The 17,220-nt window shown below is 39.0% G+C and overlaps 1 protein-coding gene across 5 annotated transcripts in view; it reads left to right on the plus strand.

Moving 5' to 3' along the window:
- The window catches only part of LOC139327204 (sodium channel protein type 2 subunit alpha-like), a 55,195-nt gene that overhangs the window by 17,806 nt on the left and 20,169 nt on the right, over positions 1-17,220 (plus strand). For all 5 annotated transcript variants that reach the window (XM_070956928.1, XM_070956931.1, XM_070956929.1 and 2 more), the window contains 5 exons: positions 2,990-3,122; positions 5,701-5,939; positions 6,568-6,741; positions 9,927-10,283; positions 11,962-12,411. In XM_070956928.1, coding sequence (XP_070813029.1) covers positions 2,990-3,122; positions 5,701-5,939; positions 6,568-6,741; positions 9,927-10,283; positions 11,962-12,411 — 1,353 coding nt within the window. The remainder of the gene's footprint in view (positions 1-2,989; positions 3,123-5,700; positions 5,940-6,567; positions 6,742-9,926; positions 10,284-11,961; positions 12,412-17,220) is intronic.

A 17,220-nucleotide genomic window follows, 5' to 3' on the forward strand; every position in this document is an offset into this window, starting at 1 on the left:
GGAGCCAGATTGTTGGGGGCAATAAGCTGACTCTGTAAACTGCTTAGAGAGGGCTGTAAAGCACTGTGAAGCGGTATATAAGTCTAAGTGCTATTGCTATTGCTACTCAATCCCCCAAAATTGTGCACCCCTACTTAACTCTCTTCCATTGCCACAGCTGCTTCTATCTCTTTTTAATTCTCCCACTGGTATCTGTCTCATTGCTTTTCCTTAACAAGAAGGCACTTCTGTCACCATAGAGAGTGAAGTATTCCATGCTCTGGCTACAAGGCCAGCGTTCTTCCATTCTCTGTGGCACTTCAGCCTAGTAAGGCCAATTCCTGAGGCAGCAGTTTCTCCTAGAAACCAGCTTTGCAAAAAAAAAAAAAAAAGGCACAAAGGACACCAATAAATCTTACTGCCTACACTGAGCCTGTATATTGGAATGCTCATGGGGTTTTGTGTGTGTGTGTGTACATCTCTACATAGACATAAATTTGTGTGGAGCTGCACACATTTAAACTCGGGTAATATGATTGGATAGAGACATTGTGGGCAGAATGGAGGGTGAAATCTACCTGGCTTACTATCCTGCCCTCCATGCCAGGATCAGGAGAACCTTCATTTTGTTCTCTTGAAAGAACCGTTTGGTACTCAAGAGTATGTTGTGAGATTAGCATCAATGTTTGCCCCTCATTAACTTCACGGTATGGTCCTCCAACTGTATAATAACTCATTTCCCAATTTTAAAAATGGATGCAATAAATAAATATGATCTAATCACATAATAAACGTGATTAGATCACATTTAACTATATTGTGTTTGCAGCTTCATAGAGTATTATAAACCGGAATATCTTCCCTGGTTTATGGTTGGTGTGCTGAAGCTCAGTTAAGTCATGTTTTTATTGCTAGGCAGAGCATGCAACAAGATGCACCTGGGATAAATTTGTTATTGATTTTTTTAAACAATTGTTCAGAATGGATTGAAGGCCTGGAGGAGCACTGGCTCAAAAACATAATGCTGTTTGCTGAAATGACTTTTGTTGCATGACCTAATTTTTCTTTCTAGATTCCCATGTGAAAGGTGTCAGGTTATCTAAACATAAAACTAATTCTTCTAATCTCTAGTATGAATCTTCATGCTTTGATTTACATATATAATTTTTGTGTCTTGGCAATAAGATGTAATCGAATATTCACAATCATTTCAATTGTAAATGTTACAGTTCTGCAGAAAATAAGACTCATATTCACCAGTGCATAGAAAACAATGGGACTAAGGCAGTGGTCGGCAAACCACGGCTCGCGAGCCACATGCGGCTCTTTGGCCCCTTGAGTGTGGCTCTTCCACACTCGTGATGCCCTGGCCGGCTGTGGCTGAGCTGGGAGCGTGCACACACGCAGGGAGACCCTACTCAAGCGAGCGCCGAAGCTCAGGAAAGGTGCGTGCAGGGTGGGCAGCGGCTTGCTTAAGGAGGGTCTCCCCACGTGTGCGCATGCTCCCGGCTCAGCCACAGCCGGCCAGGGCATCACGAGAGTGCAGGAGAGAAGGTGCCCGTACCTACCTTCGCGCCACATTTGCACGTAAGACAGCCTTTGCTTCCTGCCGCTTCAGGCTGGAGTTCACACCCTCCGCACTCAGCCGAAGAGCTGCTGGGGGTGGGGGATGAAACAGCAAGGCGATGGCCAGAGCATTAGTGCAGGAAAGAAGCCCCATCCTGTTAAGACCCTCCTAATCGAGCAGCCGCTCACCCCGCGGGTGCCTTTGCTGTGCTTTGGTGCTCATTTGGGGAGGGTCTCCCTGCCCATGCACACGCTCCTGGCTCAGCCACAGCCGTCCAGGACATCACAAGAGGAGGGGGAGAAGGAGGACAGTCACCTGAACGGAGGGGGAGACACAGAGAGAGAGAGAGAGATGGGGGGAGAGAGACATAGAGATACATACAGAGTAATACATAGAGAGGGGTGAGAGAGGGGAAGAGAGGGAGAGAGACATGGGAGGGAGGGGGAGATAGGAAGAGGGGGAGAGAGACAATGTTTTTGTGGCTGGGTAGTCGTGGCTAGGGGGGTTCATGTGACTGGGTGAGTGACATCGAGTTGGCCACGCCCACCCAGGTTTTGTGGCTCCGGTGTGTTTTTTTTCTGTGGGAAACGGGTCCAAGTGGCTCTTTGAGTGTTTAAGTTTGCCGACCCCTGAACTAAGGCAATGGGATAGGAATGACATAGTGTTGAGTGAGGCCACTGTTTTCTTGAGTTTTTCCCTTATTGGGCAGTATTTGAACTTTTTTCATTTTCTTTTCTTAATATTTGTGTATGTGCCACCAGCATTTCTAGAAACCAAAGCCTTCCTTACAGTATGGTTTTTGTATATATTCCATTTCAAAATAGCAGAAAACTATTCCAACAGATTCTACTTGAACCAAAGAGGATCTGCAAAACTAAATTTTTAAAAACGTGCTATAGATCAGGGCTGTCAAACTTGCGGCCTGTGGGCCAGATGTGTCATGCGCTGGCCACGCCCATGCCCGGTTTAGCGAAGGGGGAAATTCCCAATACATCACGTGACGCTGCCATGACGCGACAAGTTTGACACCCCGCTATAGATTGATCCCTGCTAAAGTCTGGGTCGAGAACCTAATCGTGATCCAAGCACGGCTTTGGGAAACTTGTAATGTAGTTTCAATTATTATAGGAAAAATATATTCAAAATAACATACAAGATTTGCAAGTCAGCCCTCAAGAGCTCCTGAAGTGCAAGCCTGGTCATGGGACATTTCCAAGCTAAAAGGCTAAAGTGGCCTGTTGTAGAGGTGCAGGTTTAGTTGGTTACATGTAACAAGCATAAAATATGTTCTACGGTTGACTTATGTTTAAGCTTAAGAAGTACAGAAAGATTCAGGTGCATGTGCAATAGCATGAACTTCTTGAAATTATTTGTGTTGCGTTATAGTTCTAGTATAGATCTCCATAATCATGTCGATAATTTAGTCTTCTTACTTCACTGTAGACTACTGCTTCTGAGGTGGAAGGCAAAAAGAGGCGGTCCAGTTCTTTTCAGATATCGATGGATTTGCTGGAAGACCCCACCATAAGGGAAAGAGCAATGAGTATAGCAAGCATTATCACAAACACGATGGAAGGTGGGTCCCTGCGTATAGCTATGTGCCTAGCCTAGTAAATCTGCGATGAAACTTTGGTTTACTTATGCAAATGGAAAGCTTTACAAAGCTAATAGAGCACTAATCAAGTTTAAAAAAAACACTGTGCTTTATTAGGCTTTGCAGCGATTTGGACTCAATAGACAAAACGTAATTCAGGATATGCACAACACCTATAAAACTTTAAAACACTCCATTTTCTTGGAGAGTGGGTCTTTGTGGGTCTGCTGATGTGCCATCATTGGAAAAGGTGTATCTGGCTTTAGGTGTTCCTGGCTGGTGCTACAGATTTAGGTGAAAGCAATTAAGAAAAGAAAATGGAATGATGGCAGTACTGGTAGATGGTAAAGAAACACATTCATTGCTTCATGCCTGCATAATCACAGGAAATTTGCTGATTTGGACCATTTACGATCCAAATCAAATTGGGATGTCAAACTCAATTTAATTGAGGATCAAATCAGAGTTGTGTTTGACCTTGGGAGGGAAGGGTGGCGTGACCAGGGGGGCAGCATAGACAGCTTGATGTCACTAGTATGAGGAACCTGTGGTAGCCCAAGTGCTCTGCCAGTGAAAACAGGCTCCCAAGCTCCATTTTTGGCTGCGATGGCCTCCGGCAACCCTCTCCCAGCAAAAATGCACATGGCCCTCCTGAGGTCCATTTTGGCTGGCAAAGGCACCACAGGCTAGTCCTTGGTTTCAAGGGCAGCCCCGCAGGCCAGATCTAAGCATCTCAAGGGACGGATCTAACCCACAAGCTTTGAGTTTGTCACCCCTGATCTAATGTGTCGAACAATTCACTTGGGTGGGCCTAAAATCCCTCTCATGCATCCTTCAGTGTGTTTAAGGAGAGTCAATCAAACTATCTCATGTTTCTCAAGGTAGCATTTTTTCTTAATAGTATATTTTATAATGTAAACTTCGTTTGTTTGTTTATAATATGTTGCCCACAAATAAAGTGACTCTGGGCGGCTTACAAAATGATAAGCAGTTAAAATGTCAAGCGCCAGGGAAATCAGGAGATTCAGGCAGTTCAAAGGAATATAAAGATTTATTACAAGCTTAAGCTCTCTACAAGAATCTGAGCTATTAATGGTCAAGGGAAATTAGCGAGAGTTAAGAAAGGCATTCAAGGTGGGCTGTACTTAAATCTCTTGTGGGCACGCAGGAACTCATGACTGATGACGCATTTGACCCCTCTCTCCAGCTCAGCCTGGTCATCTCCTACAGGCAAGATTTAAATTAGAACTAAAACCAAGAAGATGAGAGTGAAGTCTTTTCTCTTAAGTATACTGATAGTCTGCCTATTTAAAAAAATGGTACACTGGATGTATTTTTAGAAGAGGATTTTTTCAAGTACTAGAATAAACCGTGACAAAGGCTTAATTAACACCTAATTTTAATTTAGGTGTCTTATAGTAAGGAAGAAACAGAGGGTGGAACAAATACTACACACCTCTTTGTTTGAATGGAAGTTACAATTAGATCAATGCACAATTCTCCATATACATCTGAGAGCCTTACACCGTTGTCCTCTGATATGGCTGCAGCTGAGCAATGGGGTGCAGGTTATAGAGTTTTCAACTGGGACAGGATGGTTCCATCCTTTTTCCAGTCATTATGCTCAAGACGGTGCAGGATATTTTTTGATAACAGTTTTGGGATGTGCCTATTCCTGTTGAAAGAGGCTCTACTCACAAGTGACTAACACAGAATCATGCCCTGGTCACCTCCTGTAATGAGTTCTACATGGAGCTGCGGTTGAAGAGTATCTGGAAATTTCAGCTGGTGCAAAATATGGTGGCTTGAGCAGTTATGTGTGCCCTTAGAATGGCACAAGTCACATCTTTGCTCTGTAAGCTTCATTGGTACCAGTTTGTTTCCAGATATAATTCAAGATGTTGATTTTGAAGCCCTTCATGGCAAGGGGCCAGGTTAGTTAAAGGACCACCTTCACCCAGTTACATCTGCCATCTGTGAAAGAGTTTTATTTAATGTGACCCAGGAGATGGCCTTTTCTGCTGGGATGCCCGTTCTGTGGAACACCATCCCCACCCCGTCATCTCTGAGGTGAGATTGGCTCATTCCTTGATATCCTTCCAGATGTCCCTCAAAACATGGCTGCTTCAGGATCTCAAGGAAATAGTGGTCTAAAAAGATGGCTGCATCATTTCCCCCCCCCCATTTAATAAATAATAATATTGCCTGATGTATTTTTACAATACAATACAATACAATACAATACAATACAATACTTGTAATTGTTTTAATAGTTTGATTGTACAGTAGTTTTTTATTGTGCACTTCCTACAATTGTTTTTCTGTGTGATGGCAATAAATAAATAAAATATCCAGCACTTCATTTTCTGTCTTACCAATTGTTACAATGTCTGTGAAATAGGTTTGCCCTTTTAAGTAGCAGTATTTGAAATGTGCTATGACAGAAAGTTCATAGAAATGAACCTGCAAATCAGACTTTAATGAAGTTGTTGTTTTCTGATGAATGTAAATCATGAAATCAGTATAGGTGGTTTTTAAAAAATATTTTCAATTCCTTTAGAACTTGAAGAATCAAGACAGAAATGTCCACCATGCTGGTATAAATTTGCCGACAGTTACTTGATTTGGAATTGTTCTGATAGGTGGTTACAAATAAAGAGAATTATGCATTTAATTGTGATGGATCCATTTGTTGATCTTGGAATTACCATCTGCATTATTTTAAATACACTATTCATGAGCATGGAACATTATCCAATTGAGGACTCCTTCAGTAGTGTTCTTAAAACTGGAAATATGGTAAGTCAATTAATTATAAATATAAATAATTTTACAATTCATAAACCTGCTACATTCTAAGGAAGCTTTCAAAAAATGGGTTTCTTTAAACTTTTTGAAAATATAAATCTGAGCCAGACATCAGTGCCTTTTTAGCAGGAATCATCAATATAGTAAATATTGTTTTTTCCACCACAATATTGAAATCCTTTCTGAGATTAAATCTGGAGTTTATTTTATGGAATATGTGTGTTTCCCATGGACCTGTTCCTTCTTTTCAGAATTAAAGTTACAACCTTAGGACTGTAAAGGGAATGCTGTTCTGATTGAGAATTGTGGAAGTTGAAGTCCCACACATCTAGAAGGCTATTTTTGTATGATTAAAAGTTGTTAAATAATGTTGTTTTCAACAAACCTTTCCATGGTTCATGCCCTGTCCTTTGGTGTAAGTTCTCCTGTACTTCAGCTCTTTTAAAATTATATCAAGCCATGGATTTCCTCAGTTGGAGCTGGAGAACAAATGAGATTTAAACATTTGTTTTTGTCACTGTAGTTCAAGTATTGTTTCTTGAGCTGTATGCCTTCAAACAACAAAATAATACATGGAAGTTTTCATGGGAATAACTAACTGATTGCATTCTACATTTAGGTTTTCACTGGAATCTTCACTGCAGAGATGGTCCTCAAAATAATTGCCATGGATCCTTATTATTATTTCCAAGAAGGCTGGAATATTTTTGATAGCATCATTGTATCCCTGAGTTTAATGGAGCTGGGTCTTCAAGATGTGGACGGATTGTCAGTCTTAAGATCTTTCAGACTGGTAAATATCTGACCTGTAGGGGGATTTTTTTCCCCCAGCAGAGCTGCAATTTTCCTTAGGATAAAAATCCTTCTATGTGGATTGTGAACTTGGTGGATCTAGCAGGTTGTGCAGATATCTGCAGATTAGCTAATTTAAGCAGGAAGACATAATATCTCTGGAATTGACAGACTCAGTTTATCCTATTTGGAGATTGTTATAATAGAGCAGAAGTTTTATATTAGAAAAGCCAGTCTAGGATTTTCGAATCTGCCAAGATCTTCATTAGAGTTTTTGCAAACACTTGGATGGAATATTCATACATACAATTATTTTCTCATAGGGAAACAGACTGATTGGATGCATTGTCATTATATAGTCTGGCCTGTCAAACTGGCGGCCCACAGGCCAGATGCATCACGTGCCCACCCCAGCTCTGAAAGGCAAAAAATGTCGTGATACGTCACGTGATGCAATTGAGCTTGACACCTGTGTGATTAGGGGAGAATGAAAACTCCCTGTTTGGATGAAGCAAACCCCCAACCCCCCCCCCCCCCCCCAAAAAAAATCCCTTCATCTGGAATAAATTGAAAATACTGGAGGGATCTACAGTTTACTCAGAAGGAAGCATTTTAGCCATTCTTACTAGAATAGAAAACCAATGTGGAATGTAGAGGGAGATCACTATTCTGTTTCCAGCATTAATAGCCTCTAGCTACATAGGATCTAACAATAGAGAACATAAGTAGCCTCTGTGGTAGGCAGGTGTTTGGTATAGGAAGGGCAGATTAAAAGGAAACAGAATGAGAAGCTTTGTATTTCCTAGAAACAAGTCAAGTTCCCTGAAGAAATTTCTAGGCCATTCTGGAATTGATTACAGCCTGGATTTCACAAGCATTCAGACTGATTAGCAGCAAGCCCCTTTGGATATAAGGCTGTCAAGTGTATGGCTTTTCCCTATACACAAACACACACTATGTGTTTTATTTTATTTATTTATTTTATTTAATTTAATTTGTGTACCGCCCTTCTCCCCAAAGGGACTCAGGGTGGTGAACAGCCAAAATTAAAATACATACAATACAAAAGTTAAGATAATTAAAAGAGATTAAATCAATCGGCCTCCCAATTTAAAACCCCAAATCTATAAAATTTAAAAATCCCATTAAAAACCATTTAGGCTAGGCTGGCTTGCTGGAATAAATAAGTCTTCAGGGCCTTATGGAAGGTCCAGAGGTCCGGGATCAGTCGTATTCCAGGAGGTAGCTCATTCCACAGGGCGGGTGCCCCCACAGAAGGCTCTCTCCCTGGGGGCCGCCAGCCAACATTGCCCCCCACATCCCCAACTCCATGGGGGGGGGTCTCCTCCCCGCCAGCGCCCTCTGGCCTTCTCATCCTTGAGAAGGAAAGAAAACATAGCAGTTCATTTATTTATTTGTTCGTTCGTTCGTTCAATTTATATGCCACCCTTCTCCGGAGACTCAGGGCGGCTTACAATGCTTTAAGCAATAGCCTGCATACTTTTGTATATACCTGCTTAGTAGGACTTTCGCCTCCCCCCAAGCGGTGTTCTATTTTATACAAAGTCAGCTTATTGCCCCCACAATCCGGGTCCTCATTTTACCTCCCTCAGAAGGATGGAAGGCTGAGTCAATCTTCAGCCTGGTGAGATTTGAACTTGCAGTAATTGCAGGCAGCTGGCAGCTAAGTGCTACTTAACAGCACTTTAGTCCGCTGCACCACCAAGGCTCTTTTCATTGCCTCCATAGCATTCATAAGATACTTTTTTTTATATTTTTTTATTATTATTTTGTCAAACACGTAAGATATCAGATACAAGTATAAACATGATTATGAATATATAGGATAAGGATACGAATACATGGGGACAATAGGACAGGGATGGTAGGCACGCTGGTGCGCTTATGCACGCCCCTTATAGACCTCTTAGGAATGGGGTGAGGTCAACAGTAGACAGTCTAAGGTTAAAGTTATGGGGGTTTGGGGAAGTAACCACAGTGTCAGGTAGTGCATTCCAGGCATTGCTGCAACAATTGCTACATTCACATGACAGGTCAATGGTTTCTGTTGTTAGGGAGAAGCAAAGAAGTAAGGGCAGAAACCAGACAAGAGGAGCAGGGATGTTGAAAAAACTCTTCCTATCTCAGATTTCCTGCTCTATTGACAGTAGCAGCAGCTTTTAGAAGGAACGGCAACTTTCTAAAATAGCTACTAGAAACTAACTAAGACAGTTTGGGTTGCTGGGATGTTCTGTTGTCTCCAACAGAAATCGTCACAGAGGCAGCAAGCTCCATGGCCAAACAGAAGGGGGGGGGGCAATCCTGCAATGGTCCTACAAGGGAGATGCTGTGTTTCCCAGAGAAACACTGACAGATCATCTTGATCTGGCTTCAGCCTTGATTCAGCAGCAGGCTGGCTCTACAATGGAGGTCCATGTAAGGGTGCAACCTCTACAAAAGGTTTTAACAATCCATTTTGATGCGGTGGTGAGGAAGGTCTGTGGACGAGGCCTTTGTTTTCCCTCCAAAAATTGTTGCTGGTAAAGAAAGAATATTGGATGGTTTGGGTTTTTATTTTAAGCATTAATATATTTTCTCAGTTTATGCTAGCAATCAGATGCACATCAACAATAAAAAAAAAGCAAGGAGTCTAGGAAAACTGAAACATGAACATGTATTTTGTTTGGCAATTGTTACTTAAAGAAGTCTACATTTTCAGAGCTGTAACTAAAGCCCATTGTTCAGTATGTAACATATGTAAGTAGAGCAGGGCACACCGTATCTCCCCCCCCCCCCCCCCCCCGATTTGGAATATTTTCTTTATTTTGTGTTTATTTCAACTACAGGTTTTGGTGAAATGGAGTTCACTTTTATGGTGATATAGAAGCAGAGTTCTGATTTGTTGTTTTTTTAAAAGTGGATTGGAGAATTCTGAGAGACAATTAACAATAAGAATGACAACAACAGCAAAAACCCACTGCTAAAAATTGACAGTTTTGCAATCTGAGAGGTGTTGCGGTGTTATAAATGGGTACCAGAGGAATTAAAACAATTCACAGGCTACATGTTTACAGCTAATAGTGTGGCCTGGTGGTTCTCTGTATTTTAGCCAGCCTGTACCTATTCCTCATTTACGTAAATTATATAAATTTTTCTTACATATGAATTCTTCCTTACTGTTTTCAGCTTCGAGTGTTCAAACTGGCAAAGTCTTGGCCAACTCTAAACATGCTAATAAAGATCATTGGGAACTCAGTTGGAGCTTTAGGAAACTTGACCTTGGTGCTAGCTATCATTGTCTTCATATTTGCTGTGGTTGGTATGCAGCTGTTTGGTAAAAACTATGACAGTTGTAAATGCAAAATTTCAGAAGACTGTAAACTTCCACGCTGGCACATGAATGACTTTTTCCACTCATTCTTGATCGTGTTCCGAGTTCTTTGTGGAGAATGGATAGAAACCATGTGGGACTGTATGGAGGTTGCAGGTCAACCCCTTTGCCTGACCGTTTTTATGATGGTGATGGTGATTGGAAACCTGGTGGTAAGTAACTATGCAGATTTTCAGTTATTTAGGTCATGGTTGTCCAAAATGTGCTTTTCAAAAGGCAAATGGACTTTTTTTTTTTTTCTCCTTGAAGACGTTTTGCTTCTTATCCAAGAAGCTTTTCCAGAACTGGAAAAAACAGTCTTCAAGGGGAAAAAAAAAGAAGAAAGTCCTGTTGCCTCTTGAAAAGCAACTTTGGGACTGGTGGTAAGTGTTTGTAGACACTGTTGTATACAGCTGTTATGGGATTATTTCTACTGCGTTGTCTAACACTATACAGCTCTTATTGTTGATGAGGTCAGTTAAGTAGTTTTGTTGAGAAAACTGCTCTTGCACATTCCCACCAAAATTTAGAGTCCATGAGAGCTACTAAGAATACTCTTTTCAAATATCTTTTGTATAATCAGAAAGTTATAAGGAATTTCAAAGATCCCTGTACAGGTAGTCCTCAACATACTTCCACAATTGAGCCCCAAATTTATGTTGCTAAGGGAGAAATTTGTTAAGTGAGTTTTGCCCCATTTTACAACTTTTCTTGCCACATTTGTTAAGTGAATCATTGCAGTTGTTAAATTAGTAACACGGTTAAGTGAATCTGGTTTCCCCACTGCAACGGTCATAAATGTGAATCAGTTGTCAAGCATCCGAATGTAAATCGTGTGACTGAGAGGATGCTGCAACGGTCATAAGTGTAAAAAAATCACTTTTTTCAGCGCTGTTATAACTTCTGCAACTTTAGATAGCTGTCACAGCCTTAAAGTGCTGTGATGGGCACAGTGTCTATTCTGGCATAATTCTAAACTTAAAAGTCTATGCAACTCAAATTCAAGTATTGTACCATCGATTTCCTCTATTGTAATTGCAAAAATATGGTGGGCAATCTTCTTTTTGTTTTAAGTAACTCATTTACAGGCTTCATAAACAAAGCAAGAATATTCTTATTACTTGCCTGGTGAAACAGTAAAATATTACTACTTTACTATGTTTTAACCATCCACAGTTTGCAGTACAGACGTAATGTAGTATAGACATAAAGTTAGTTGATGTGGTTAATTTCATCAGGAAGGGAAACGTGTGAGCTCAGAGAAGAGAGTGTGCAAATGTTTTAGAAATTACATTATTTCAAAAAGTCACCTGTGGAGAGAGAGAAAGAGATTCCCAACTTAACTAGCTTGGACTGTATTAGCAGGCCTGTATTTAGTTATATGTTTGTGTTGCTTCGGTTCTTTTCATCACACAGATTCTCCTTGCTTTTTTTCTACAAGTTAATTTGTTATTTTCCAACCACTATACCATCCCATTCTATCTTCAAAAACAGTGCTGATTTGGTGTTACCAACCAGCCAATTTACATGCTATTATACAAATGGTTTTTTTTAAATGGGATTGGCCTCCTATTCTGGTTAAGGACTCCTCCCCGCCCAAACACACACACACACACACACACACACACACACACACACACACACACACACACACAAATCCTGAAAGCAAATTTGATTTCATGTCTGCCAAAGTTGAAAACCCAGAATCAGGAATTGGATTTTTTTTTACTATGATCAGAAACTAAAAGGTGAATGCATGCAATTGGTAGAAAGTCAAAAGGAAGAAGTCAAAATGATTAACTAGAAAGGGGAAAAAATCTAATTAATTTATTTCCATACTCCATCCTCCAGCTTCTAAACCTCTTCCTGGCATTATTATTGAGTTCTTTCAGTTCAGACAGCCTTGCTGCTCCAGAGCAGGAAACTGAAGCAAATAATCTACAGATTGCTATATCAAGAATTCAGAGGGGAATAAATTACATAAAGAGGAAGATATGTGAATTTGTGCAAATTGTTTTTTTGCAAAGATGCAAGGAACCTTCTGGATTAAGTGCACCTGATCTACAAAACAATAAGAAAGATCAGTGCATTCCCAACCACACCATAGTGGAGATCAACCAAACTTTTGGTTATCAGAGGCCTAGAATGACTACCAGCTGCATGGACAACACTGATCACATGTCATTCATAAACAACCCAAATCTTACTGTGACTGTGCCGATAGCAGTGGGAGAGTCTGATTTTGAACATTTCAACACAGAAGAACTTACCAGCATATCTGAACTTGAAGAAACCAAAGAAGTAAGACATTATTTTATACTGTTTTATATGCTTGAGTTATTTTTCAGTGTATACCATAGTGCCATTAGTTTTCTTTCTTTTTTTTTCAAGTTTTTTATTTTACAATATATCCATATAAATGTGTGAACAGTGGCATCTGGGTATCATACATTTTAGTACAAATAAAAATAGTGCTATTAATCATATTTGTTACATTCCTCAAGCTTATGTAATTCTAGTATTAATACACATATTTGTATTAAATTATAGACTTTCATTACTTAATTATTCAATGTTTCAATACCTTATTCCAATGCCAATTACAATATTGTTTAAACATACATAATACCATCATTCAATTTCTAATCTTCCTTCTTATTATTACTTTTGTCTTATTGTATAAAAATGTGTATACTAATATTCCCCCTCTCTCTTATTTCTATCCCTATTCTAACTTTTAATCATGCCCCCTTTATATTTATTTATTTATTTTAAAAAGGGCCATTAGTTTTCTTTGACTTAAATCTTTTAAAGGATTCTTAATTTTTCAATAAAGTGAAATCTCTTTTTATTGGACTAATTGGGAGAGGTACTGTTCATTCGTGCATGGCCAGTAGAATTAAAAAGTAGAGCATTGCAGCAATTTACTTTATTTGTATCATTTGTTTAATGATACAAGTACACAAATGACATAAATAACTGGAGAAATTTGGTCTAGTGGTTATGAAGTCTGTTGTGTCAAAAGCTGGTAAGTTAGGGTTTCGTTGAAATTACTGTTTTTATCTACATATTAGTATTGACTTGTGACTATTAAACAGTGACAACCTAATTATCTTTTGATCATGTAATACAGGACTATGTATGGTATGGGTCCATTCATTCACAGAATGGCACCTAACATGTATCTGCATATTGTTGAGTGCACATGACAGATAAAATGTATCTGCAAAGAATTGAGTGAAATACAGATTTCACACAAGTCTGAAAGTTAGGGAGGAGATGCTGTGTGGAGCAAGACACACACCATGCCAAAAATTGAAGAATTCTGTCAACATACTGTTCTTGAATACCATCTACAAACTTCAAATCAATGGCTGAATTAGGTTCATTAAGGTGACTCAGTTTGGTAGGTTCAAGATGTCTCTCTAAGGGAAAAAAGGGAAATGTGACAAGACCCAAAAGGAAAACTCACATGAAAACTCAGACCTCTAGTGGCACTTGGCTTAGAAGATTACTTTAGTTCAGAAGTGGTAGTTCCTTAGTTTGTTAAGGCAAGTAATTCTCCCAAGATGATTCAAACAATCTGAACCACTTGTGTATTCAAAAGATTTATCACATCTGAAATCAAAATATATTGTAGTTAAATAATTTAAAAAAGAGTCAGGTACATTTTTAATAGGCAAAAAGTATATATGGAAAAGATTATGGCTTTCTATAGTACAGGGAAACCACTATATCTGAAGTCTGTGTTGACTTCTCATAATTAATTTTCATAGAAACCTCAGTAACTTTTACACTTTTTTTTCAACCCAAATATCTAGGACCATGATGGCGAACCTGTGGCACGCGTGCCACCTGTGGCACACAGAGCCATGTCGCCTGGCACGCCAGCTCAGCTCTGGCGCGTGCATTTTCGGGCCTTCTGTGCCCACCAGAAGTAGGGAAACAGGCTGTTTCCTGCCTCCGGAGGGCCTGGGTGGGGGGTGCGGAAGGCCCGTTTTTCTTTCTCACCTGGCTCCAGATCCTCTCTATGCATCTGGGGAGGGCGAAAACAGCCTTCCCCACCCCTTCGGAGGCCCTCCGGAGGCCCGAAACAGCCTGTTTTCCAATTCCCAGATGCATAGAGAGGATCTGGAGCCAGGTGAGAAAGAAAAACGGGCCTACTGGGCCATCACATGCCAGGAGCGTGGGGGGGGTTCGCGTGCGCATGCACGAGGCACATAGAATTATGGGTGCAGGCACTCACACGCACAAACCTCCCCTGCACCCCCCCCCTTCCTGGCATGCGATGGCAAAAAGGTTAGCCATCACTGATCTAGGAGATATATCTTTAACAAAATGCTGAAATGGGCTATGTCTTGACTTAATAAATTTATGAATATAAAATGCTATTGTGTTTGAAGAAGGTAGTCAAAATTTTGAAAATAGACACGTGGTCCTTTTGAGGCTAGTGTTAACCGAAGTAACACTAATTACAATAACAATCAGGTAATAATATTTTATCTATTTAGAGTTATATTCCTTCAGGAACTCAAATTGATCTACCTAGGTATCTTTTCTCCCTCAAAATGATCTTGTGGGATAGAGACTAATCATATGTCACCCTGTGAGCTTCCATGGTTAAAGATGGATTTGAACTTAGATCTTCCCAAATTTATGGGGAGATTAGATTATGGAACTAAGATTCCGCCCTAGTGTGGGAAGGCGGACAGCTAATAAATTTTACAAGTAAGTAAGTAAGTAAGTAAGTAAGTAAGTAAGTAAGTAGGTAGGTAGGTAGGTAGGTAGGTAGGTAGGTAGGTAAGTAAATAAATAAATAAATAAATAAATAATAAATAAATAAATAAATAAATAAATAAATAAATAAATAAATAAATAAATAAATAAATAAATAAATAAATAAATACCAGGTGTCTTTTCCTCCATATGTTGGCCTGCCTCATTCTCCAAGAATTTTGAGAATGAGATATTATTATTCACCTTCACTTCTCTATTTGTGCACATAAATGGTATCCTGCTGTCCTCCAAGTAGAGAAGCATCTTCATTGTTTATCAGCTGTTGGCAAACCCTGAATGCTGTAGGAGATGAGGCTAGTGTAGGTTGGAGCCAAAAACACCATTTCCCTTTTCTCCCTCTTTCTGCCAACCCTTTTCTTTTTATCTAACCATCTAGTAAGCCACTAAGGGAAGGCCACTTTACTCTTGCCAAAAGTCTGTTAATGAACAGAATTTATTTTCAATTGAGGTCAAGCGCCACTTGATGTTCTAGTACCATACATTATTTTCTCCTGCTGAACCACTTTCAGTCACAAAGGGCACTTGACACGAACATGATTATGAGAGGAAGGGGCAGAGAATAAGGTACAAGAGAACAGTGGATGAATAGTTTTATTTTATTTTTTTGCTCCAAGTTCAGAAGCTTTGCAGAAACATAGACAAACTTTACTTACACTTTGTTAGATTAATGGAAACAATTCAGTTTCAGACCAAATTTTATTCACATTGTTGCTTTTTCTTAGTGTGATTAAGATTGGCTGCAATTTTTGGTTGTGAATATCATGTTTGTATAATATAAAGTTCAATATCCAACTTCAGAGATCCACAGGAAAAGAAGGGAAGGTTACTGTGAGTTATCCTACATGTCTAATATAATGAATGTATTTTATTTATGTATTCATTTCCTGTCTTTATTATTTTGATAAAGAACTCAAGGCAACTAACATACCTAAAACTCCCTTCTCCTATTTTCCCCAGTTCTGTTTATTAAGCAGTTAAAGTCACACGGCATCCGTGTGAGTTTGCTGGAGTGTCCCAAGGTTGCATAGTTGACTTTCTTTTTCCTTATCGTACAATAGTTTTTCAAAAGGAAAAGTTCCACACTGTAGAAAAGTGTAATACACAGATTATCTATTTGGAATCAACTTGTTCTGAACTAACAGTTGTTTTTCTGGAATTGCTCTGTGGAGATTTCCACAGATGCTAGTATTCCTTTTTGTTGATAATTGTATTGAAGTCTCTAATAAGCATAGTAATTTTTTTAAATATTTAAGTTTTACAAAACATACAAAAGTTGACACAAGCTAATCAAATGCAGAAACAGTAAATAAAAAAGAAGAAAAGCAAAAGTGCAGAAAGAAAGAATTTTAAAAAAATAGAATCTTCCGATTTGTTTTGCAGCAAATATGAGTACATTTAAAAATTCTCTATTACTATATGATATTAAAAATTTATAAACATAGTAAAAATGAATATAAACTAAAACTAGAAGAAAGAAAAATAAAAGTTCAGAAGGTGCAGAATAAAGAAGAGAAAAAAGGCAACAAAGACAATAATGAAGTGTTTCCAACCTTTATCATATCAAGCATAAGCTAGTATGCTAACTTTTCACCCTCTTTTAAAGTTACAAAAAAAAAAAAACACCCTTCTCCCTATAGCCTAACTTTTGTAAGTAAACCCAATCTAGAAATCATCATCTTTTCAATCCTAATTCAGCAAAAAGTCGATTAGGGACTTTTGCCAGAAATATCAAATAAATAGTTTACCCCTGGTCAAATAGTCCAACTTTGTATTCTTTCTCTTTCCCTCTGCAAATCTTGACTTTTAAATCATTCCTATGGCATTTCAGGATTTGATATTTCATCATTCTTTGGATTTAAAAGGAGTCTTCAAAGGTTTTACCAGCCTACTTTGTAAATCCCATAAAGAGATATTGTCCAGGATTTCTTGTCACAGCTGTTTCATGCCTAGATTTTCTTGATTTGCCTTTGGTACTCTTATTTTAGTAATCTCGATTTTATTGTCTTCCATGCCTTGCCCTGATTCTATAATGTCTGTGTTAGGTAAAAGGGTTATTTTTTTAGTTTTTCTCTGTATCTTCTAAATGTTTATCCAATTAAGTCTGTATCCTTACTGAAATATTATTTATTAATATTTCAGTCCACATTTCAAAAACTTCCTTACAGATAAGATAAAATTATAATTGGCTTAGCTATTTTAACACTTTTTCTGCCTGGTCCTTCAGTTCCCTCTAGTGTCCATTTGCTGGTTTCATCAAGCCTCAATTCCTAATATGGGTTTTAGTTCCATTTCAGTCATTTTCCATAAGTATAT

Source organism: Pituophis catenifer, unplaced genomic scaffold, assembly GCF_029215685.1.
Source record: "Pituophis catenifer annectens isolate HBS135680 unplaced genomic scaffold, rPitCat1.0.hap2 SCAF_1, whole genome shotgun sequence".
Classification (NCBI taxonomy): domain Eukaryota; kingdom Metazoa; phylum Chordata; class Lepidosauria; order Squamata; family Colubridae; genus Pituophis; species Pituophis catenifer.